At 33.6% G+C, this 25222-nt stretch overlaps 2 protein-coding genes and 1 long non-coding RNA gene across 5 annotated transcripts; 2 read left to right on the top strand and 1 right to left on the bottom strand.

Annotated features, from left to right (window-relative positions):
• The first annotated feature begins 3167 nt into the window (after window positions 1-3167).
• On the top strand, window positions 3168-3771 carry LOC109802668 (uncharacterized). The gene is made up of 2 exons (XM_020364084.1): window positions 3168-3181; window positions 3279-3771. Exons 1-2 carry the CDS (start codon window positions 3168-3170, stop codon window positions 3769-3771), a joined length of 507 nt encoding a protein of 168 aa, XP_020219673.1.
• A 9708-nt stretch (window positions 3772-13479) lies between these two features.
• On the bottom strand, window positions 13480-16273 carry LOC145956683 (uncharacterized). Of its 3 annotated transcripts, none has more exons than XM_083072169.1 (4): window positions 16129-16273; window positions 15275-15332; window positions 14951-15047; window positions 13480-13746 (listed from the first exon to the last, which is right to left on the bottom strand). In XM_083072169.1, the coding sequence occupies exons 1-4, from the start codon at window positions 16205-16207 to the stop codon at window positions 13636-13638; spliced, it is 345 nt and encodes a 114-aa protein (XP_082928295.1). In that variant the 5' UTR covers window positions 16208-16273; the 3' UTR covers window positions 13480-13635. The 3 variants fall into 3 exon arrangements, with proteins under 3 accessions (XP_082928295.1, XP_082928296.1, XP_082928294.1); XM_083072170.1 differs by having other exon boundaries at window positions 13482-13775; XM_083072168.1 differs by lacking the exon at window positions 13480-13746 and having other exon boundaries at window positions 14760-15047.
• Window positions 16274-17088: 815 nt separating this feature from the next.
• LOC145956684 (uncharacterized) lies at window positions 17089-18804 on the top strand. The gene is made up of 2 exons (XR_014432923.1): window positions 17089-17599; window positions 18490-18804. It is a non-coding gene; the product is annotated as an uncharacterized LOC145956684 (long non-coding RNA).
• Window positions 18805-25222: the final 6418 nt, after the last annotated feature.

Raw genomic sequence — 25222 nt, 5'->3', positions numbered from 1 at the left:
ACATATGCCTAGTGGAGATTGTATCTAGGGATAGAGCTTGACCCATTAGTAGTCTTAAACCCTAGCCCGTAATGCGGGTGTAGATATTGGGTACTTAAGGGATTGATATTCAATGTCCGTACCTAGACTCTTTCTCTAAGGGATTAAGTTTGAGTAAACTTATGGGTTGACTAAGCAATGTATGTAACAAGAGATTAAGGATTCATTAGTCTGACGTTTGGTGAAATCTAACCCCCATAACCTCACAAAACCATTATACCATTCCTATCCTTTTCCACTCACAAACCAATATTTATTTATAGCTTTCATTCCAATAGTCACAACTTTGAATTCACATGACAAACTATGAAATTGGAATTATTCTTTAGTCACGAATAGTCAATAAATGCTTATTTTACCTTCTAATCCCTGTGGATACGATATTTTTACTACTTGAACGGCCGATATACTTGTCATGTTTGAGACCGTTGATAGAATTAAACGAATTTACAAATATTAACAAAAGTGTTTCAACGGAAATCTCAACAGCCATTCATGAAGACAACCAAGGTCATCATTGATGTTGATGATGGCAAACTCAAGGTTAGAGTTCAGGATGATGAAGTTAACTTTAATGTCTTTGAAGCCATGAAACATCCAAGTGATAAGGCAGGTTGCTTCAGAGTGGATGTGATTGATGAGTTGTGTATGGAAGCTCAAAGGAAATTTTCAGTAGCTACACCATTACAGAAAACATTGGTGAATGCAGTCAGTGAAATCAATGATGAGGAAGAAAAAGAACTTCAGAAGTGTTTGGAGGAGTTGGACAAAGCAAAGGAGATTTCTCCTAATTCTACAAGTGTACAAGATTTAAATATGGAGGAAAAGTCTCAACCTCAAAAGTTAGAATTGAAGCAATTGCCAAGCCATCTCAAATATGTGTTTCTAGAAGCAAATGGTGGCAAACCAAATTAGCAATTCCTTATCTATGGAAGAGGAAAAGAAGTTAGTTGAAGTTCTTAAGGCAAATGAAGGAGCTATTGGGTGGACCTTGTCTGATCTCAAAGGTATTAGCCCTTCATATTATATGCACCGGATTTTGATGGAACAGGATTATAGGCCTGTGGCACAACCTCAAAGGCGCCTCAATCCAACAATGAAGGAGGTGGTCAGAAAAGAGGTGATTAGGTTGCTTGAAGCTGACATGATTTACCCTATCTCCGATAGTGCATGGGTTAGTCCTGTTCAGGTGGTTCCTAAGAAGGGAGGTATAACAGTGGTGAGGAATGACAAGAATGAATTGATTCCTACTAGAACAGTCACTGGCTGGCGGATGTGTATTGATTATCGGAAGTTGAACCAAGCCACAAGGAAGGATCACTTCCCATTACCCTTCATGGACCAGATGTTAGAGAGGTTGGCGGGTCAAGCCTATTACTGCTTCTTGGATGGTTATTCTGGTTATAATCAGATAGTAGTGGACCCGAAGGACCACGAGAAGACAACATTCACATGTCCTTTTGGTGTTTTTGCATATAGAAAAATGTCATTCGGATTATGTAACGCACCAGCCACATTTCAAAGGTGTATGTTAGCCATATTCTCTGATCTTGTTGAGAAATGTATAGAGATTTTCATGGATGATTTTTCTGTGTTTGGAGCATCAATTGATACATGTCTGGAGAATCTCAACACTGTACTGAGGCGGTGTGTTGAAACAAATCTGGTTCTTAACTGGGAAAAATGCGACTTGATGGTGACTGAAGGAATAGTGCTTGGCCACAAGATTTCTGGGAGAGGAATTGAGGTAGATCCAGCTAAAGTGGAGGTCATTTCTAAGCTTCCTCCACCAACAAATGTGAAGGGGGTTAGAAGCTTTCTTGGACATGCTGGATTCTATAGGCGGTTCATTCAAGATTTTTCAAAGATCGCTAAACCGCTTAGCAATCTCCTTGTGAAGGATGTTAAATTTCAATTTGATGATAAATGCTTGTCTGTTTTTTCACTCTTAAAACAAAAATTGTGCTCAGCACCCATAATCACTAGCCCTGATTGGAATTTTGATTTTGAGCTAATGTGTGATGCTAGTGACTATGCAGTAGGTGCTATTCTGGGTCAAATGAAAAATAAGATTTTTCATGTCATACACTATGCGAGTAAAGTTTTGAATGAAACTCAATTAAATTATGCAACCACAGAGAAAGAATTACTTGCAATAGTGTATGCACTTGAGAAATTTCGTTCTTATTTGATTGGTTCAAAAATTACTGTGTTCACTGATCATGCAACTATTAAATATTTGCTAACTAAATCTGATTCCAAACCAAGGTTGATAAGATGGATTCTACTTTTACAGGAATTTGATTTAGAGATAAAAGATAAGAAAGGTTGTGAAAACCACATTGCAGATCATCTGTCAAGGCTGGAAAATGAAGAGGTGACCATACTTGAAAGTGCAATCCATGAGAAATTTCCAGATGAAAAATTATTCTCTGTGCAAGAAAGGCCTTGGTTTGCTGATATGGCAAATTTTAAAGCAGCCGGGGTTATTCCAGAAGATCTCAATTGGCAGTAGAGAAAGAAATTCTTCAAGGATTCCACTTACTATGTGTGGGATGATCCTTATTTATTTAAGATTGGTGTTGATGGTTTGTTGAGAAGATGTGTTTCAGGTGCTGAGGTTAAGGATATCTTGTGGCACTGCCACAATTCACCTTATGGAGGTCACTATAATGGAGATCGCACAGCAGCAAAGATTCTCCAGTCTGGATTCTACTGGCCTACTATCTTTAAGGATTCTCATGAACACTGCAAGAATTGTGATAAGTGTCAGAGAACTGGAGGAATTTCAAAAAGACATGAGCTACCTTTACAGAATATTCTTGAAGTTGAAGTTTTTGACTGTTGGGGAATTGATTTTGTAGGACCCCTTCCATCTTCTTATTCTAATGAGTACATTCTGTTTGCTGTTGACTATGTTTCTAAATGGGTGGAAGCAATGGCAACTCAGAAGGCTGATGCACGTACGGTGATCAAGTTCTTAAAGAAGAATATCTTTACCAGATTTGGAACACCATGAGTGCTCATTAGCAATGGTGGTTCTCATTTCTGCAATACACAGCTGAAGAAGGTGTTAGAGCATTATGGTGTGAGACACAAGGTAGCTACACCTTAGCATCCTCAAACAAATGGACAGGCAGAGGTCTCCAATAGGGAGTTGAAGAAAATTCTAGAAAAGACTGTAGCCAGCTCAAGGAAAGATTGGGCTTTGAAATTGGATGATACACTGTGGGTTACAGGATAGCGTACAAGACTCCAATTGGACTCTCTCCGTTTCAGCTTGTATATGGGAAGGCCTGTCATCTCCCAGTTGAGTTGGAGCATAAGGCCTATTGGGCTTTGAAAGCATTAAACTTTGATTTGAAAGCTGCAAGTGAAAAGAGAAAGCTTCAGCTACACGAGCTTGAAGAAATGCGGTTACAGGCCTATGAATCTTCCCAGATCTATAAGAGCAAGGTGAAGTCTTACCATGATAGGATGATTGTCCAGAGAAACTTCCAACCAGGCCAACAGGTGTTGCTGTTTAATTCCAGGTTGAGACTATTCCCTGGAAAGCTCAAGTCCAAATGGTCAGGCCCATTTGTGATTAAATCAGTTAAGCCATATGGGGCAGTGGAGTTGGAAGAGCCAAATTCTGGGAGATCTTGGATGGTAAATGGTCAGAGAGTTAAGCCATACTTGGGTGGTGAGGTTGAGAAACTTACCACTGTTGTTCACCTCAATGATCCATGACTTAATGGAGTGTCAAGCTAATGGCAATAAAGAAGCGCTTTCTGGGAGGCAACCCAGCCAACATGTTTTGAAATTGGTTTTGGTTATGTAGTATTTACATGCTTAGCTTCAGCTGTGTGTTGATGTTTTAGAAAGTAAGTTTAGGATATAATACTTAGGTTAAAAATTGTTCTTATGTTAGGTTCATGTTGTGCATTTTCCTTTTATGTCTAATGTATGCTTGTTGTAGATAAGTTTAGAAGAAGAATTCTAGGGAATTTGGGGTCAACTTAGCCATATTTGGAATAAAAGAATTTCTTCTCCAGGACGCAATGGCTCAGCCCCTTTGAAGGGCTCAGCCCCTCATATCAGTAAGTAAAACAGAGGAGCCTTTGGGGTCAAGGCGCTCAGCGCCTCTGAGTGGCCCAGCGCCTCAAATGGAAATTCTCAAAGAGGGGTCTCTGGAAGCAAGGTGCTCAGCGCTTATGAGTGGCTGAGCGCCTGGAATGACAAGAATTTTTGGAACTCTCTGGAGCCTAAGCGCTCAGCGCTTTTTAATGGCTCAGCGCCTTGTGAGAGCATTGCTCTCTGGAGCTAAATGGCTCAGCGCATTTGGGGCGCTCAGCGCCTGGAATTAGCAAGCATTCTGGAGTCTAAGCGCTCAACGCTCAGAAAGCCCATTTGCGCACGGATTAAAAAAAAAACATAACCCTAAATCAAACTACTCACCCTTTCTCATTCTGCTGCATTTTGAAAGAACCCTTCTCCTTCCTCTCACTTGTCACTCCTAATCTGTTTTTATCAACACCACTCACCTCGCATTCTAGGTATGTTCTTTGATCAACCAGCCTTCATTGCGTCAATTCATTTTAGAGTCAGTTTTACCATTTTCCTGTTGCTTTCGTCCTTCAAAGTCAACTTGAATAGTTAAATTTCTGTCTGTGCATTGATGTGTATGATCATTAGGTTCTTTAAAGTAAGGTTCTGTTTGTGAAAAATGAGTGATCTTCTTTAATCATGCATGGTGTCATATGTTTGTAATGCATAAAATAGGGTTTGGACTTTTGATGGGTTCTTCTATTTTCAGCCCTAAAAAATTTTGGTTGTGAAAAGGTTTCATAGATTGTGGGGTTTCAAGCTAAACAATGGGAATTTTCAAACTCTGAAGCAAAGCGCTCAGCGCTTCCAAGGCGCTGAGCGAATTGAGAGCAGAAACCCACCATGCCCAAGGCGCTCAACGGTTCTGAAGCGCTGAGCAGATTGGAGGCAGAGAGTTGCAGTACTCAAGGCGCTCAGCCCTTTCCAGGGGCTGAGCCATTTTGTACTCTGCTGAATTAAATACTTAAAGTTGATTTAACAATTTGATCTTGCTGTTTCTTGTTTTTATTTGAACATATTGCAGATGGGCAAGACCAGAGCTACCCATGAAGTCCTTGCCAGCAAGAAAAGGAAGGGAGCCGCTTCCTCAAATCCCCCTCCACATGATTCTGACAATGATGAACCTACTCCTCCACCTGTGGTTCCAATCCGTTTGGACAGAAAAAGATTCCTTACCAAATCAAAACAGCAAAGGTACATGGAGCTGGAGCCTAGAAAAATAATTGCTAAAAAGAGGGTAGAGCTAGAAGCAGGAGAGTATATGGATTTCCAAGGAGAACTGACCAGAAGGAAGTGGAGCAAGCTGGCCACTCCAGAAAAGAAGTACAATGAAGATATAATCAAAGAATTCTATGCCAATGCTTATCCTCTACAAAGGCATGATCAGACTAGAAATAGCTGGGTGAGAGGAGTCACAATCAGCTATTCAAGGGATGCTATCAATGAATATCTGGGAAACCCTTATAGCTTAGGAGGTGACGGCCTAGATGAGTATGGCCGACTGAAGAAGGCCCGTGGTTTCAATGCTGACAAGATGGCCAAGCTTCTATGTTTACCTGGCTGTACTTATACAGTGGGAGTAACAGGAAACCCAGTTTCATTCCTCCGCAAAAACTTGACAACTCTTGCACGCATCTGGCAGAATTTCTTATACTGCAATGTGTATTCCATTACACACATATCTGACTTGAACATGCCCAGGGCAACTCTCCTCTACTCTATTTTGCAAAAGAATGGTGTGGACATAGCTTCAATCATTTCAGATGAGATCCACAAGACTGTCCTTTCCACTCCCTCTATGACAGGTGTCTCTAAACCCCTGGGATTTCCAGGTCTGATTACTGGTTTGTGTCTAGCAGGTGGCTCTCGTCTTCCGAATAATTTGAACAAATCTCTCCGGCCTCCGATTAATGTTGCATATATCAAGATTCATTGTAAGAGTGAGCAGCAAGGTGATGCTTCACAGCCTAGACCTCAAAGGCATTGGCAGGGATCCTCCTCTTCTCAGGTAGCTGGATAGGAATTCATGGCTGCTCATTTTCATCACATTGAGCAGCAGAATTTGGCAAATCATTTGGTGTTGATGTCTCTCAACACCAGCATGTACCATGCTCATCAGCAGCAGTTTCATGAAGGTCCTCCATTCCAATGGCCATCCCCAGAGACTTTCCAACAGCAATTCTACTGGCCTGGGGACAATCCACACTTTGAGGGAGGTGAGGAGGAGCATCAGCCACAACCAGAGGAGGAGTAGCCGGAGTAGGAAGGTGGAGCTGGAGGGGAAGATGAAGGAGAAGAGGATGTGCAAAGAGAGGGTGTTGAAGAAGAAGAGGATGATGATGAGGAGGACAGATGAAGAGTTTGTTTGTTTATTTTACAGTAATTTTAGCAGTTTATTTATTTATTTTCAGTACTTTGAGTTGCAGTTTATTTTGGGTTACTTTAATTTCTTGGACTTTTAATTTCTTGGGTTACTTTGGTTTGATGATTCTTCACTTGGTAAGTTCTTTTGAGCAGTTTCAGTTAGTATGATTGCAATGTTTTGCTTTAATTTCATGTTCTATCGTTAATTTCATAATCGTTTGTTAGTTAGGTCTTTTTGGACAACAGTAATGTTAATGTAAAAAAAAAAAAATAGGAACAAATGAAAAACAAACAAAATTCTTTTTAGGAATTCAACTGAAAATTTTTCTGGAAGGAGCATTTTCATGATTCAAGTTTCCAATGAACGGGTTTTCTAATCTGGAAGTTTTCAGTGTTGCACAAGTGGTTGTACATTTTTGACTTTAAGTATGTGCTTCAAGCATGTTCAAGTGAAATTGAAATGAGTTTGAAGTTGTTGATGTCTAGGGCACTTAACCAAACCGTGTGAGTGAGTGGGCCAAATAATTAAAAATTCAATCTTTGAGAGTCATCACTGATTCATGCGGTCAGTTTTGTTTGAGTCTCCCATGAGTTACAGTTAAGCTATGCATGGAATTCACTAAGGCATTTGTTTTATTTAGCTAGTAGCCAAAAAGCCAACCCATGAATTACATTGACCATTGATCAGCAAATCGGACCCTAAACAGAACCCCTAAGCTTACAAAGAAAAACCATGATTGTCCTTAGCCTTGTTGGTAAGAGACATTCTCAAGAAGCAACTGGGTTTGAGCCAAGTTGGGGGTAAATGTATGCAGTATTCATGTGGTTAGAATTGTACAGGCAAGGTGTTGTTCTCTGTGTATATATATTGTTACTCTAAAAAAAAAACAAAGTTAAAATCAAGGTTCCTTGTTATAATTTCACCAATTTGTGTATAGTATATTCTGAAAGAGAAGGAACCAGTAAATTTAATCAAAAGAGAATTCATGCTGGTATAAGAATTTGGTATCAACCCATATGAGTGAGAATGTCTCTTGTCAAACAGGCCTTTAGATTCCCAAAGAAAAACAAAATCTCTGATAGCCAGGCCACATTACAACCCTCTTAAGCCCTTAGTCATCCATGTTTAGTTTTAACAACATATTTATGGGAGACGGGTAACAAACCAGACTTAGCATGTTTTGGTGCATGAAATGAGAGAAACACTCACCCTTCACAACATATCAAAGAGAGATACACATTGGTGAGGAAAATTTTAGTGCCTTTGATTGAAAACAATGGAAGATGAGTGGATTATGTTTCCCTTGAGTATGCTTGATGTTCATAATTTTTGTTATTATGTGGGCACCATTTGTAGTAACATGTACTCACTGGATTTTGCAAGCAAGTTCATTGGACTCTTTGAAATCATGTAAGTGCATTAACATATTTTTTGGGTGAAACTTGTTAGTATTCACTGTATATATAAGTTAGTTATATTATACTCTCAATTAAGACCTTTTGTTTGAGGACAAACAAATTTCTAAGTTGGGGGTAGCTTAATAAGTGTCTAATTATTATGATTAAATATGCATTTGAGACACTTATCTAGCATAATTTTTGCACATATTGATATAATTTTGGTCTATATATACTTAGAATCAAAAAGGGACTTTTGATTTATGTTAGTACAAGGAGTGATGAAGCTTTTGATCAAATTTGGTGTTTATTTTGTAGGTTTTGAAAGTTGAAGGAAAATGGCTCAGCCACTCAAAAGCGCTGAGCGGATTCAAGCCAGAGAGCTCAACAAATGTAGCACAGGAGAGGCGCTCAGCCACTCCAAGGCGCTCAGCGGATTAGGCCCTGGAAGAGAAGGAGTGCTGCTCTCTGCCTCCAAGGCGCTCAGCCACTACCATCCGCTGAGCGGATTTGGTCCAGGAAATAGGATGCTCTCTGCCTCTAAGGTGCTCAGCGGATCTGAGGCGCCCAACCCTTATGCTTTGATTAGGAGTGAAGGATCTTCAAGGCGCTCAATAGATCCAAGGGGCTCAGCCCTTTAGGTTACTTCATGGTGAAGGATTCTTCAAACCGCTCAGCCGTTTCAAGGCGCTGAGTGGATTCGTCTCTTTCCTGTTCACTCTATTTTAATTTTATCACATATATAAGGGCAGAGGAGAGAGAAAGGGGTATCATCTTGAGCTGTACGAAGAGAAAACAGAGAAAGGGGAGAAATAGAGCACTTTGGAGCTCGTGGGGACGCGATTCATCGAAGGATTTCTTTCTTCTTCTACCTTTCCTCTTGTAATTGGGTGATTTCTTGTACTATGGATAGCTAAGCTTTAGGGTTGGGATTGATGTAATCGTCGAACTCCTTTGTATTCCTCTTTGATTCATATATATATATATATCATCTGTTATTCTATGTCAGTGATTTGTTTCTGTTTTTAATGCTTTGATAAACTGATCATTTATCTCTGATTTGGAGCTTAGAATTTGGTTGGAAAACGTTTTCTAACTCTAGACTTGGAACGAATCACCTATTAGTTTTGAGAGCCAGGGATGGTCTTGAAATTAATAGTTGCAACAAGTTCTGATTCTTAATGCAGGATATTTAATTGAATGAAGTGAGGAATCATTCATTGAATTAAATATCTTAGAATTTCTTATGCCAAGGGATTGAATTTGAATGAATCTAGAGAGCTCAATGGCAATGAGTAATGGAATCTTTAGAAAGAATCAATAGGAATGCATAGAAGGGAGATTGATGAAGTCTAATCCCAACTGTTTCTCATATCTGTTTTTCTGCAAATTAATTAACCTTTTGGTTACTGAAGTTTGATCAATCATCCATATCAAAATTGAATATGTGTAATTATCCAAGTTTTACATTCACAAGCATCAATTAGTATAATAGAAGTCATATCTTATTACACAAGTCCTTGAGGTTCGACAACCTTTAAATTATAATACAAAGACTTGGGTGCGCTTGCCTATAAAAAATCCAACAAATGATATGATCAATTTTAACCTCTCAAATAAAATAAATGGTTTAAATCAAACGACTCAATTAAAATCACAATCACAACCACTATAATGGTCATTACTAGTATCGTCATTACTACCATCACCACCATTATTACTGACAATGGTTGTGGTGGTAGTGACTATATCTGTGATGGTGATGATAATGGTCATGGTGACAATGATACTTGCAATCATGGTAATGATGATAGTGATAGTAGTGATAATAATAATAACAACAATGATAGTGTGATGGAGGCAACAACCATCTCTACAAGAAAACCACCTTTACAAGAAAATCAAGATTTAACAGGAAAATATTTCCTCACAATTAAATTCTTTATTAATTCTTAAATCCTAAATCCTAAATCCTAAATCATGTTAGCGAGTGTACCACTATCATTTCCAACACCACGATTAGCAACGGTACTGGTATTAGTAACTACAACAATGAAGATTGTGACAATGACAATGACAATGACAACCACATCGATAATGATGACAATTGTGTTTGTGATTTGAAATAAATCTCTTTTTATTTTTACTATATTTAAATTTTCAATTACTATCTTAGTGCATTATTGATTATTTCTGTCTACATTCATTTTCCATTTTTATGTTTTAAAATTATCCATTCACTGTCAAAAAATATTTTTCTTTAAAATTATCTTGCAATGATTCAACTATCAGTTCATGCATGATAAGTTATTTGTAAACCTTCATTGAATATATTATAATATTGTATCTTATGTTATTCATTGTCTGATAATGATTATGTTTTTTTTTTAACAATTGGTATCAGAGCCTATTAAGATATATAGATTATGGTTATTCTGGGTTATTCTTATAGGTTATGTGCAATTTTATCCCTTTCTTTTCATCGCTTAGGGTTTTCTTTTTCACTTTCTATTTCGTTTTTTTTTTCTTTTAAATGATTCCAACGGGAATGCATACAACTTTATTTTGTCTTTGCATTCAATTTTGATAACCTACTCAACAGAACAATTTTTCGTGTTTTCTCTTTTCGGTGCGATCAATTTATCCTCTTGTTATTTAAGTGACATGTTAGTATGTTGTACTCTCTTTGGTAGCATGTTTACACTAGAATTAATTTTTTGTTTTTTTTTACCCTTATTTATATTAATAGTTGTTTGTTTTCTACTTATTTCATATATTGTTCATGCATAATACACTACAAGAAAACGGTGAATAAGCGGCAAGTTCACTTAAGACCTCAAGGTTCACGGATCGAGTCCTAGGAATGTTAAAAATACGACCAAATAAATGATAAGCTGGAAAATGAAGATAAAGAAAAAAATAAAATAAATTTTGTGTCAACATAGTGTCGGCTTAACCGACAATGAAAAATTAAAATAAATAAATTTGTTAGTGACGGCTTAGCCGACACAAAAAAAATTAGGTCGACTTATTTAGCGTCAGCCAAAAACCGACAAATAACCGACAATATTACGTCAATTTTTATGATTTAGAGTCGGCTTTTGGCCGACTCTAAATCGCAACATTCTTGTAGTGATATAATTTTATTATATTTTGTTACGCATGAGTAATATAATTTTATATGATTGTGAACATACTTATCGTGGGTATAGTTATAAGAAATTTGTGTGAATGAAATAATTTAATTATTTCTCTAATTAATTTTATATTACGTTAATGATAATTATGCCCTATCGGTATTTTGTTGTTAATGTATTTTGGTGTTATGGTACAATGCAATTTTAATTTTTTTTATATCAATTATTTGTTAAGTACCCTATTGGTATTAGATTTTTTTTTACATGAGTTGTGTATTGTATTTTGTATTTCTTATTTTATATTTCTTATTTGTTATGATTTGAGACCCTTAGGCGGGATCATAATGATTGAGAAATTTTATATTATAGGCATGTTTGGCCGTGTATTCATCACCATCATGATATTGTTAATAATTATAAAATTTATTGTTTTAAATATTTAATCATTTGTCATTAGTATATTTCACTCTTTTTTTATTTTTATTATATTTATGTGAGAATGAAAATATTTAATCTCAATTTTTAAATTGTAATAATTAAATAGTTTAATTAAAATATTATAAATAAAATTATCATAATCATCATCGTGATTATCTCTATCATTCTTAATGTCACTCTTGTCATTTGAACCGTTATCACTATTATTACTGTTATCATCGTAATTATAAAATTTATTGTTTTAAAAGTTAATTTAATTATTTGTCTAATATATTTTCCTCTTTTTCATTTTTAGTACTATATTTAAATTTTTAATTACTATTTTAGAACATGAGATATTTGTTAATTCCGTCTATACACTTTCCATTTTTATCTTATATATGTTTTAAAATTGTCCATTCACTTTCCATAATAAAATGTTTTGAAATTATCCTCCAAGGTTTCATCTTCCAGTTCACGAATGACATTGTTAACGTATATCTATACTAATGTATGGTCTCTACTTTTTTTTACCATTATACCCTTTTATTTTAAAATGTTAGAAAAAATACTTTTTAATCAAATTTAAGAACTTGAAATTAATGAATCTATACTAATACTAATATATAAAGGGAATACCACTTTCAATAACTACTTTTGGTTTTCATTTTTACATTGACCATTTTATCATTTATTTATTTTTCAATAATTACATTTCTTATGAGTAACTTCTCATTTTTTTTCCTTTTAATATAATGCAGGCACGGAGTGCCTTTTTCCTGCTAGTTATTAATAAAGGGGATTATCTCTTACGGTGTTCATATTTTTAGACAACTTTAATAACTATCTTTTTATAAATTATAATTTTTTATTCTTTTTGTAAATTTCACTTCATAACTATCTGTATTTTTAATAACCACTTATTACTATAAAATTTTTATTATTTATTTATTTTAAATAATTCATGGAGGTATGGAATGCCTTTTATACACTATTAGTTATAAAATTGATGACAAGTATTATTATTATTATTTTATTACTAGAAAAATTAAAATTAGAGAGGGATCAAATCCGTCACTAATTTTGATAAAATCCGTCACAAATTAATTAGTGACGGAATTTGTGACGGAAATGATTCCGTCACAAAATTTGGCGTCACAAAATATTTAGTGACAGATTATTTTTTTCGTCACAATTAGTGACAGAATTAAGGCATCACAAACAGTATAATTTCCGTCACTAATTTCTAATAATAAATGTTTAGAAATTAATAAAAATCCGTCGCAATTTGTGAGGGATTAAATCCGTCACAAACTGTGATGACTTTAATTAAGTAGAATCCGTCACAGTTTGCGAGGGATTTAATCCCTCGCAGTTTGCGAGGGATTTAATCCCTCGCAGTTTGCGAGGGATTTAATCCCTCGCAGTTTGTGAGGGATTAAATCCCTCACAAATTGTGAGGGATTAAATCCCTCACAAATTGTGAGGGATTAAATCCGTCACAATTTGCGACGGATTTTATCCGTCACTAACTGGGATGAATCCCTCACTAACTGTTGATGACTAAATTTCAGGGAACCATTTGTTTTTAAGAGTCTGGTAATCGATTACCTATACATGTAATCGATTACCAGACAATGAAAATCATATGTTCGAAATTTACTTATTAAAAGGTTCTCTGGTAATCGATTACCCATTTATTGTAATCGATTACCAGAGCCTATTATTGAAACAATTTCAATCAAAACAAAAATATCAAGTCTTTTTTATGAAAATGCATGATATCATTTAAAATGAAGATAAAAGAACAATACAGACATCAAGAGGAGTTCCCAAGATTAATGATGTGCTTAATCGGCAAGACAACACATGAAAAATAATGAATGACCTCTATCAGTGTAACTATGACAATAAAGCTTCATTGGAGTATATCCATAGCCACGATACTTTTCATCATTTAGAGATCAAAATCCACAAGGCACACATTTAGGCAAAGAAACCCCTTCAAACAATACACATGAAGCAACCTAATTTTACTAAGCTAGATTTCTTATATAGTGATGACCTTATACCTATCTACCAAACATACAATTAATAGAGGCAACATGTTCCAAATCAAATCATACAAAAATTCAAATACAGGGGAAAAAATTCTTAAAATTGATTACCTTTTTTCCCGGCCTAACAAGCATCAAGGCCACCTCAGCAGCAGTATTTGCAGTAGCAATAACATCAATTGCCCTTCCTGTGACAAGACCTTCCTGAAGAACATGAGTGTGAGCCACAGCCGCGATGAAACCATCTATATGACAAGCCAAATCACTACAAAGTCTAAGAATAACAAAAAATATTGGTCAATATTCGATGATATAGCTATATTTCTATAAGCTTAAAAATAAATCCAAATACAATTAATGAGAATTTGGTTATCACTTATTCACTTTCTTTTTAGGTAATTAGTTGTCACTTCTTAAACTACACCCATGTTGTGCATTGTTGTGAAGCTTTAAATAGCTGATCTTGAGTTGGGATAAAAGTGGAGGTTATGTTAGGCACTCAAATTCTAACATAAAACATTGTTGAATCTTTTTGACATGCACAAACATGTGATTGTTTAATGGTTAATGCTTGATAATTTGGCAGAGGTTTAAGAAAGGCTAGATGAATGAAGGAGAATCACTTTGATCTCTATTTAGAGGAATGAAGAAGACATACAGAACTATACCAACTACAAAATGGTAAAGCTCATCATAGCCACACTATGAGCATATGGGAGAGAGTAGTTGATCAAAGATCAAGACAAGATTCATTCAGTAGAGAACCAATTTGGTTTTATTACTAGGAGGTCAACCATGGAAATAAATCAACAATATATCTTTTGCAAGGTTGATGGAGAAATGTAAAAGGAAATGAAAAGATCTACACAAGGTTTTCATCAAGCTGGAAAAGAGAGTATGCTAGACTGACTAGATAAGATTTGAAGAAGGCATTTAAAAAGAAAGGTGTTCATTTGAATGAATTTTTGCTGCCAAGAAGGGTGACGAGTCAGGGAAGTGCGTTTGATTTGGATTATCTTATTTGTGTTTAGAAAAACTTATAATCAAAATGCTGCAGAGAGAAACTATCTTTATATAAAAGTGATGTAGCTTACTCCAACATACAAAAACAGCCTCTTATACAATTGAGAGCCAAGCAATTTTAGCAAAGGGTGTATTATAAACCAAAATAATCTGTTAGTTCTGTAGAGATTCAAGGAAAAAATATACTGAAACTGACCAAATTAAATAGTCAAAAAGGAGGGAAACCTCAAGGGAAGACAAGGAACATAATCAAGCTTGTTCATACCCAATATTGTACTACATTAACCCCTCATCCATGATCATTACAGATGTTCATTATTCAAGGAATTTCTTTATATTACAAAAAAATTGCTCCAGAGAAAAAGAAAAAATACCACGCATATTTACAGAAAAAGAGAATGATCCTTTAAAGTTTAAACAAATTACCAGTGTTTCCTTTGAGTAGTAGTTAATTTGAGGTAAAGCCAATACAGTTGTTGCAAACCAATTTGTAACCTTGTCAACAGTAAGCTCACCAACAAACCTAACACGGAAAATAATGTATAGTAATTCCATGCAGTAGATTTTTTTTTAAACCATGCAGAAGAATATGACTTATGTAAGTAGACTCACTAAACACATGATATAATAATTTGTATGACCTAATTTAATTTAAATGTGAATTACCCTCTGTTAATAAAGTAAAAAAGGAATTACAAAATTTGAATTATCTATTCTCAAATCAACCCTTGGTTTTATAATAAAACTCACCTATTAATACATTTAGTAGCTCGACATCCAGCAGGAATGGCAACAAGAGATGGAATTCCTGAATTAATATTTTCAATAGGTCAAGACAAGGCACATGTGATCCTTATCACCTAAAATCTGAAACATTCATCTACCATTTATGACACAAAACAACCATTTGTAATTGTAAGTCAAGTAGAATTACTGGAAATTTTATAAAACTTTTACCCCTTTTCGGATATTGAATTTCAGTTATAAGTAACACTCACTAACACACACACACACACACACACACACACTTATTGAGCTCTGCTGGTGGGTGTAACGGAAAATTGAAAATGATTTAACTTCTCACCACCCCTACATTCTAACAAATTTTTGCTCAAATAGAAGGTCAATCAGGTAAATTCAAATCTTTAACAAATCAAAAATTTGATTTTCACCTCTATCAAATTCCCAATTCCTCTATTGAAAATATTCTCAGCAGCAAATGAAACACTCAATTTGTAGCATAGAAGGAAAAATCAATAACAAATCAGTTTTATACAAGTATACCTAGATATATGCAACATATCTGCTATAAGGAAAAGCTCAGGAGTCCCTAACACAAGTATGTATAGACAAAAAAACATACTCAGAATTAACAGCATACCTGCAACTAGTCTGATTTGGGTAAAACACACAATCTTTACAATGAATTTACAAAGTATAATTGTAAGTTTTGCAAAGAATGTTCCTTGTTGGACCATTGTTAAAAAATATAACAGGAGGTAAAAAAGAAACTATTTAAACCTGGGAATAGTTTTTGACACAGATCCTGTAAGATGAACAGAAACAAAAAGACAAATAAAAATTTGTTTGTATTCAGCACATACCATTTCTAAAAAATGGCTTGCCTATTGATCTTCTATCAGCAAGGAATATGGCAAGCTCCTTCTCACCAAGCTCCACCATACCAATGTTTGCAACCGGATCCAACAAAGAAGCAAAAAACAGAAGAATAATAAGAATAATCTTATCCTTAAACTAGTGACCAATATAACACTCTGCTTGGATATCAATTAGCTTCAGTCCATGGAAAATATATAGAACAGCTACAAAAATTTAATTCTGTACAAGAAAGGAAATACTGCCCAAAAAAACTAGTACCTAGCCTTTTCTTTTGTCCACAGAAAACTTCTAAGAGAAAGAGAGATACAGAAACAAAGATAAGGAGGGGGGAGAAGAAGCATTGATTACACCCAAAACTACAAAAATTATCCCCTTATCATAAAACAAGCTTTCAAATTTCTCATATTAGCTTTCATCTACTTGGTGAGAAGGGAATTCTCTCCCTTTTCTAGCAATACCATTTTAAAACCTAAAGATTAACTCAAGAAAATTAAATGCTATTATTAACCATAAAAGGATAACATTATCTCTATATTCGACAGTTACATATCATGTTCATAAAAAAAAAAAAAATTTATGCCAGGAGTTCAGTTCAAATAACATACCAATCTTATTCCATGACTCAGAAAATTGAGCACAACGTTCGCTCCCTGATGAATACAACTGATACAAATACATTCAGCATGTACTTCAAGTTAATACTTTTAAAGCATAAAAATAAAATAGATAAAGATAATAGAATCAAGCAAAAATAGTCAGTACAGTAGGTTTATTAAACATATATGCTTTAGTATGAGATTTTAGTGTGGGGTTTATAAGGCCTTGGGCTCTCCAAACTACAATGGCTAGCTTTTGTGGAGTAGTTCTCCCAAGGTTATTGTCAATATCAATATCCATATATTGTCATATGTAATATCCCAAAATTTTATTCAAATGAAAAGAGTTATTTATTATGTGAATAAGTATTTTATTCCCGTATTTTACTATTCATGTATATGTATTTTACTATTTACATATACGTATTTTACTATTTATGTATACGTATGTATGAATAGTATTTCACTATGCAATTGCATAGTGAAGGGGCGGCTGCACGAGGGACGCGAGTTCAAATTTTTTAATAAATTTGAATATAATAATGAATAGTGCATAGTAACTTATAATATTATTTTAATGAATAGTGCATAGTGCATAGTAACTTATAATATTATTTTAATGAATAGTGCATAGTGCATAGTAACTTCAAAATTTCTATAAATAGGGACCTAAGGATTTTGAAAATTCATAACTAGAGAGAAGAAAAGTTTAGAGAGAAGGAATTCTAGAGAGAAAATAAGAGAGAAGGTTCTGCCTAGGTTGTGAAAAGAGGAGGAGAATAGAGAAGGTTCTGCTCTAGTTCCGGTTCCGGTTTAAGGAGAAAGAGAGGAGATTCTGCCCAAATTCCTATTTATCCAGGTAAAGGGGGGAGTGGGAAACCTCGCTTGGGGGTGTGGGAATAATTGTTAAATAGTTTGTTTGTTGGATTGGCTCCCGATCCCTTGCCTGTTGTTTATTTCTTTGAATATGTATTATTGATGTGTTTTGTTTTATATCTTATTTATTTACATATTAGAATCTGTTATTTGAATGGAAGGCTAAGCCTCCTAAGTATTTATAAATTTGTAATCTATTATTTAAATGGAAGGCTGAGCCTCCTTATTATCTTATATTACCTTTTAAGCTTCCTACTTTACTTAAAAGATCTTAATATATTATTATTGAAAAATATGATACCTAAGCAACCTCTGGACTGTTGGATTGTTGGACTGTTGGATTGTTGGATTGTTGGACTGTTGGACTGTTGGACTGTTTGGACTGTTGGACTATTGGACTATTAAATTGGATTATTGAAATAATTCTTAATTATGAAATATGAATATGATATGTGTAACATGCTAAAGGTTGAGTCTGTGAATGTATGACATGCATCATATGCACATATTACTCCAGGTGTGCCGCTGAGGCCGCATACCCACGACTAACAAGGTGTACCTTTGGGTCACCCACGATATGCTAACGAGGTGTATGAACACCAATGATAGGTGTACCTTAGGGTCACCGACAATTGTATAGGTGTGCCTTCGGGTCACCAGTGATGAATTCTGTAACTTCCGTATGGCGCCACATGCATACATTAGTGAGTCAAGTCAAGAAAATCATTATACATAAGCATATATGTGAGATTGATTATATATGTGAATTATATTGTGTGTGTGTGCTATTTAACTTTTATTTCTATATCTGCAACTGAGTGAGAAGTTTCTCACTCCCTTGTCATTTTTGTGTATATTTAAATTATGATGCAGATAATTAGCATGAGGCTGAGGATGTTGGTGGTGAAGCTTAGGCTTCTGTTTGGGTTTCGCTCTGATAGGATGTGACATCGGGATTAGCTAGACTTATTGTTAAATTATTATTATTTTTCTTTTGTAATTTTTATGTTATTTATGTTGAAAGTGTGTATTTTTGTCATATTATAATTTTACTAAAAGATTATAAGTTAATTCCTAACTAGGAGGCTCTGCCACCTTTACTGGGATTAATCTATAATCTTTATTTTATTATTTCTTGACAATTTGATACTTATAGTTGAAAATTATGAATGTGCATCTTTTACCCAATGATACTTGAGATAATTATGTTATATTAGACTAAGAAAGAATTTATATATAGATGGTTTATATCTATTGTATTTATGTTGGGGTAGAGGATGTCACATCATACATCCCAGTTAACATCAACTAAATGTTTCATTTTCTAGTTTTTTTTGTTCTCCCTCAATATCTAAAACTATATAATTTCAACAATGATCAAGACAGCATTAACGAGTTAAGGCAATATTTCTTTAGACAATTTTAGAGCAAAAATCTTGGATGATTGCAATACTTCCATTGAATTGAAGTAGCTCAATCAATAAAAGATATTAATATTTCTCAAATAAAATATGCACTTGATGTTTTGGAAAAATGAAACTGCAAATTAAACTAAGTGCTTGGACTTACCGATCTTGTTCATGCACTAGAGTCTCCATTAATTTAGTACAATCCAATATATCTCCAATGCTTTGAAAAGAAAATCTCATCCAACCTGTACAGGGCGATCACCAAGTATTACTCTGCCACCATACTTGATGGCTTCTTCATATCCCACACGAAACAGAGCCAGGAAGGACCTCAAGCTTACTAGCAATCTGTTAGAATTTTAAGAAAGAAAAAGGAAGGTATAAGATAAGTATAGCATTAATAAATAAGAAAACGAAAAATATTAATAATTGAAAATCAAATAAGGATGATACATATGATTCTCAAAAAGAAAAATAAGGATTAAAAATTGTAAGTAGATAAAACAATACGTGAATTTGAGAAAAACAATTAAAAAAAGTAATTTTGGATAAAAGAAGTATCAACAACAACATATATTTTTCTACATGATTGTTTAAAATTAATGAAAAACTTTTAGGTGAAAGAAAGCATGTTAAAAAGAATTAGGTTAATTATGTGTGGATAAAAAGGAATTTATAAAAGAGGAAATTGTTTGATTAGTAAAGGATAGTGGGATCCCATCCCATGAAACAACATAGTGGGTTTGAAGGAAAAGGAAGAGAAGGAGAATAAGGAGAAAGGCGAAGGGTAAAAATGCGAAGAAGAAAAGGCATTAGAATTTAAGCAGCGAATTAAAGAAAAGAAGCAACTCTAGTTTAGTTTCCCATACCAGAGCAGACCAGACCAGACCAACGCACCCTCTTCTCTTCTCATTCCCTACAAAGCCGTTTACCAACTAAGCTGGAGGGAATGGCCACCGCACCGGCGCCTCCTCCGGTCAAGTCGCAGCCGCTCCACAACTTCTCCCTCCCCTTCTTGAAATGGGGCGGCACCGCCAAGAACCACACCAGCGCCGCCCACCACCACCGCTGCCGCCGCCCCTCCCGATCACGCCTCCGAGCCTGACTCCGACCCCGACTCCCTCTCCCGCCCCCACCGCCTCGGATCCAGGACCGCCCGCAACCGCTTCGCCCTCCCCCTCAAGCCTCACCACCACCACCACCACCACGCACTACTAGAAAAATTAAAATTAGAGAGGGAAAAAATCCGTCACTAAACTTCAAAAAATCCGTCACAAATAAGTTAGTGACGGAATTTGTGACGGAAATGATTCCGTCACAAAATTTGGCGTCACAAAATATTTAGTGACGGATTATTTTCTCCGTCACAATTAGTGACGGAATTAAGGCGTCACAAACAATATAATTTCCGTCACTAATTTGTAACAATAAATGTTTAGAAATTAATAAAAATTCGTCGCAATTTGTGAGGGATTAAATCCCTCGCAATTTGTGAGGGATTAAATCCGTCACAAACTGTGATGACTCTAATTAAGTAGAATCCGTCACAATTTGCGAGGGATTAAATCCCTCGCAATTTGTGAGGGATTAAATCCGTCACAAACTGTGATGACTTTAATTAAGTAGAATCCGTCACAATTTGCGAGGGATTAAATCCCTCGCAATTTGTGAGGGATTAAATCCGTCACAAAATGGGATGAATCCCTCACTAACTGTTGATGACTAAATCTAAGGAAACCATTGTTTTTAAGAGTCTGGTAATCGATTACCTATACATGTAATCGATTACCAGACATCATATGTTCGAAATTTACTTATTAAAAGGTTCTCTGGTAATCGATTACCCATTTATTGTAATCGATTACCAGAGCAAAATATCAAAATAAGGTTCAGCTAAAGTGAAACAATTGGAGCAGAAAGACGATAATTTCATTCATAATAGAACGTTACATAATCTTGAAAGAAACCGCATTAACAGCTAAACAACAACCAATGCTTGAAATTATCTATACAGACAAGCTAGGGGCTTAAGCACGCTCGCCCCTGATGCGCCTAGCTCTGTGAAACTCAAGGTGACCCTGGCACCGCAAGGTGTAGTTGCCTCTACTGGGCCGGTGCAAGGAGCAGCCATGGGCGACGAAGCCCGAGAAGGGAGAGAGGCCCATTTGGAGGAGCCAAGTGCCCTGGAGAATGAGGCCGAGGCCGAGGCCCAGTCTGGGGAAATGGGAGAGGGGAGATCTGACGTGGAAGAGAGTGCAGAAGAGGCAGAGGGCGATGGGGAGGAGGAAGAGGTCGTAGTAGCGATTCTCGACGCCGGTGGGGTCTTTGCGCTGAAGGTAGAAAAGGAGGAACTCTAGGGCGAAGGCGAAGGAGGCAACGAGGGAGAGCAAGGGGGAGGGGAGAGGGAGGAGGAGAGGTAGGAGGGAGTAGAAGAGGAAGAGCAGAGCGACAGGGAGGACCTGCAGCTGAAGGGCGGTGCCAACGGCGTCGTTTGAGTTGTGGGCATCCAGTAGAGTTGAATGGGGGAATATTGATCGTTGATTTGTTTAAGGTTTATGGATGGTGGTATTCATTGAGTTGAATGGGATTTTGAACTTGCGGTGTGTGCGAGAACGGTGAGAGAGATGAATGGGGAATATTGAGCGTTGATTTGTTGGGAAAATGAATGGGTGGTATTCGTTTGAGAGTGTGACAGTGCGCGGATCGGTGATGTGGCAGGGAGGAGTACGGAAGGCCGTTGATCTTGCGATAATGAAGGGCGAAGATTGAATTGCGTTACACGACGCGGATTGGTGTATTCTTGAAGAGGAAACGAAAAGAAATTTTGATATTTGGGCGGGTTCTGAAAATGGGGCTGCCAAATCAAAAACTTTGAAGTTTGAAACCCATGTCCTTAAACAATTATCCTACTCAATTAATATTAAATGAGATTAAACAATTATCCTACTCGATTAATATTAAATTTTGATATTTGAAGTTTGAAGTTTGAATTACCTACTCGATTTTGAATCCATTATTATAGTAGGTTCGATAATGATTTCCCACCCAATTATCCTGATGATTATTAAATGAGATTATTAATTTTTTTTAATTTAGTTATATATGTATTTTATTGATATAAATTGTCATTCAATCACAAATGATTTTATATAATGAGTTGATTAATACCTAAAATATTTTTTATTACGACAATGTAATAAGCTTTGCAATGATCGTACATTAAATTAAATTAAATTTTATTATATTAAATATTTTTAGTTTTTTGTTAATTATAAAATTTCAATAATTTTATAAATCATTAAAAAAGAAAAAAAATTAATAAATAATATAAATAAAAAATTATTAAAATTAAAATATAGAAATTCAAAAATTTAAGACAAAAAAACAAAAATATTCTTAAAAAATAATTTAATTAAAATGAACATATAATAAAATATGTTAACTGATATTTCAATAAAATACATTAAAATATTTTAATCAAAAGAAATTTAATATTAAATCAAAAGATTATATAAATCATAACTAAAATTATAATAAATATTCTGATATTAAATTTATTATATATTAAAATTAATTACATATTTGTATCAAAGAAATTGCTACAAATTTTAGCTTTTATTTATTATATTTTATAATAAATAAAATCCAATATTAAATCAAAAGATTATAACAATCATAACTCAAATCCAGGTAAATATCTTTCATAATCAAAAGAAATCCAATATTAAATCAAAAGATAATAAAAATTATAACTAAAATATTTATATATTTTCTAATATTAAATTTAGTATATATTAAAATTAATTAATTAAATATTTGTATTTAAGACATTTTAGATATATATTTTAAAGTTTTTATTTTATTAAATTAATTAAAAATTAATTATATTTTATTACTTTTTAATCAAGAGTGAATGATAATGAATTAACTAAAATTCTAAAATATATTTTAATTAAAAATAATTTTTTGGTAAATACGATAACTAAAAAGTATTATAATAAATAATTAAACTAAAAAAGAATAAATTTTATAATGATTATATAATAAAGTGAAATTTATAAGTCTAAAAATTTGTATACTTTTATTTATCTTTTAATCAATATTAAACTTGTTCCAGACATGGCTGTTGTACCTTAAAATGTGATTCCAGAACGGACCGTTCTGGATATACATGCTTCTTTTGTTATTTTTCTTATATTTAAATATAAATGTATAATTTTAATATCTCTATGGTTCCTATGAGAAACCTAAGGGAATGCATTTGTAATTGTAAGAGACAATTATGAGTCAGATGTTTATTGTATGGATTAAAGTGCTCTGTGAGTTCTTAAGAGAACCATGAGAGAAACAAACAAACTATACAAGTTTATATTTTGCTTTTTGATTGTTCTGTTGTATTCCTTGTTGCATGAGATGTATGAATATCTATTTAATTTCACAAATAGATGAGTTTTGATTTGAATTAAACATGTTTGATCTCTTATTTCATTTCAACTTTTGAAATATATATATATATATATATATATATATTATTTATTTTATATTTTTCAATAAATAACTAAATTAATACTTTTGAAATATATAAAATTAAAAATTATGAAATTAGAAAGATATTTTTTAATAAATAAATAAGTTAATTATTATTTATTTTATATTTGTGGACATTATCTTCTTATAGTTATTTTAATGACTTTTATAGAATGTTTTAAAGGTTTTTAATAATTATTAGTATTTTAATAATGAATATTTATGAAAATTAATTTTTGTAATATTTTAATTTTTAAGTAGCCCAAAACGGGCCGTTCTCAAACTTGGGCTTCTACGCTCTTAAGTAAAAACAGTTGTGCCCTGACTATCAGCTGCTTTTGGCTTAGTGGCCTACCATGGTCATGTAATCGATTACCAGTGTGTGTTTGCTTGTTCTGATATATGTAATCGATTACAGAGTAGTGTAATCGATTACCAGGGGCAAAATGCACAGAATCTGAAAAGGGGTAATCGATTACCATATTAATGTAATCGATTACTCGGCGCATCTGCACTTATATTCGTGCAGTTCGTCTTCTTCCTCATGAAAGAAAACCCAAATAAAAATTTAATCTTTTGATTTGAATTCCAAGCATTTGTGAAATTCTTTGAAATAGTAGAATTTCAAATTCTCCCAAAAATGTAAGAATAATTTTTTGGTTAATACGGTAACTAAAAAGTATTATAATAAATAATAAAACTAAAAAAAATAAATTTTATAATGGTTATTTTTTTAATGATGCTAAATTAAATATTTTAATTATTTTACAATAAATTAAATAAAAAAATAAAAAAATATGTTAATTGATATTTTAAATAAAATATATTAAAATATCATAACCAAAAGAAATCAAGTATTATATTGAAAGATGAATAATTGATTTAGTATGTATATACCTAATTTTATTTAAATTATATATTGAATTTAATTTTTACGAATGAATTTTTTATTACCGAAACAATTAAATTCTTTGTTTAAATATATTTATATTATAAACAATATAAATTGTTAAGATAATTCTATAAGATATAGTTTAGATATACTAGTTTATACTCTCTTAATTTCTTGTTTAGTTTCCTTAGTCAGTTTTATCTAAATTCCTAAACTTTAGGGATTGATTATGTTTTATGCCTATTTATTTTATTGTATCCATCAATTCAATAACATGAAAATCATTCAAATTCAAGTACTAAGGAAACTATTTATCTAAATTCCTAAACTTTAGGGATTGCGAAGTATGAATATCTATTTAATTCCACAAATACATGAGTTTTGATTTGAATTAAACATGTTTGGTATTTCAATTATGAAAAAGATTATGTTATTTAATTTTTGTTATTTGTGTTATGGTATGTGGGGTAGAGGGTGTCACACAAATGATATATATTTATTATTAATAAATACATAAAATATATATATATATATATATATATATATATATATATTTATAATATTATTCATAAATTAATATCAATAATATTATTAGTATATTTGTATATAAACTAATAATTTGATAAATATAACTTATTATATATTAATATAGTTTTACAAAAATATAAATATACATATCTTATCTACTATATTTATATTTTTGTAAAAGTATATTAATATATACTAAGTTATATTTATCAAATTATCAATTTATCTATAAATATACTAAAAATATTAT

This window comes from Cajanus cajan, chromosome 4 (genome assembly GCF_000230855.2).
Source record: "Cajanus cajan strain Asha chromosome 4, NIPB_CcT2T_4, whole genome shotgun sequence".
Classification (NCBI taxonomy): domain Eukaryota; kingdom Viridiplantae; phylum Streptophyta; class Magnoliopsida; order Fabales; family Fabaceae; genus Cajanus; species Cajanus cajan.
The sequence above is the reverse complement of the archived record's forward strand: the minus strand, read 5'-3'. Positions and strand labels throughout refer to the sequence as shown.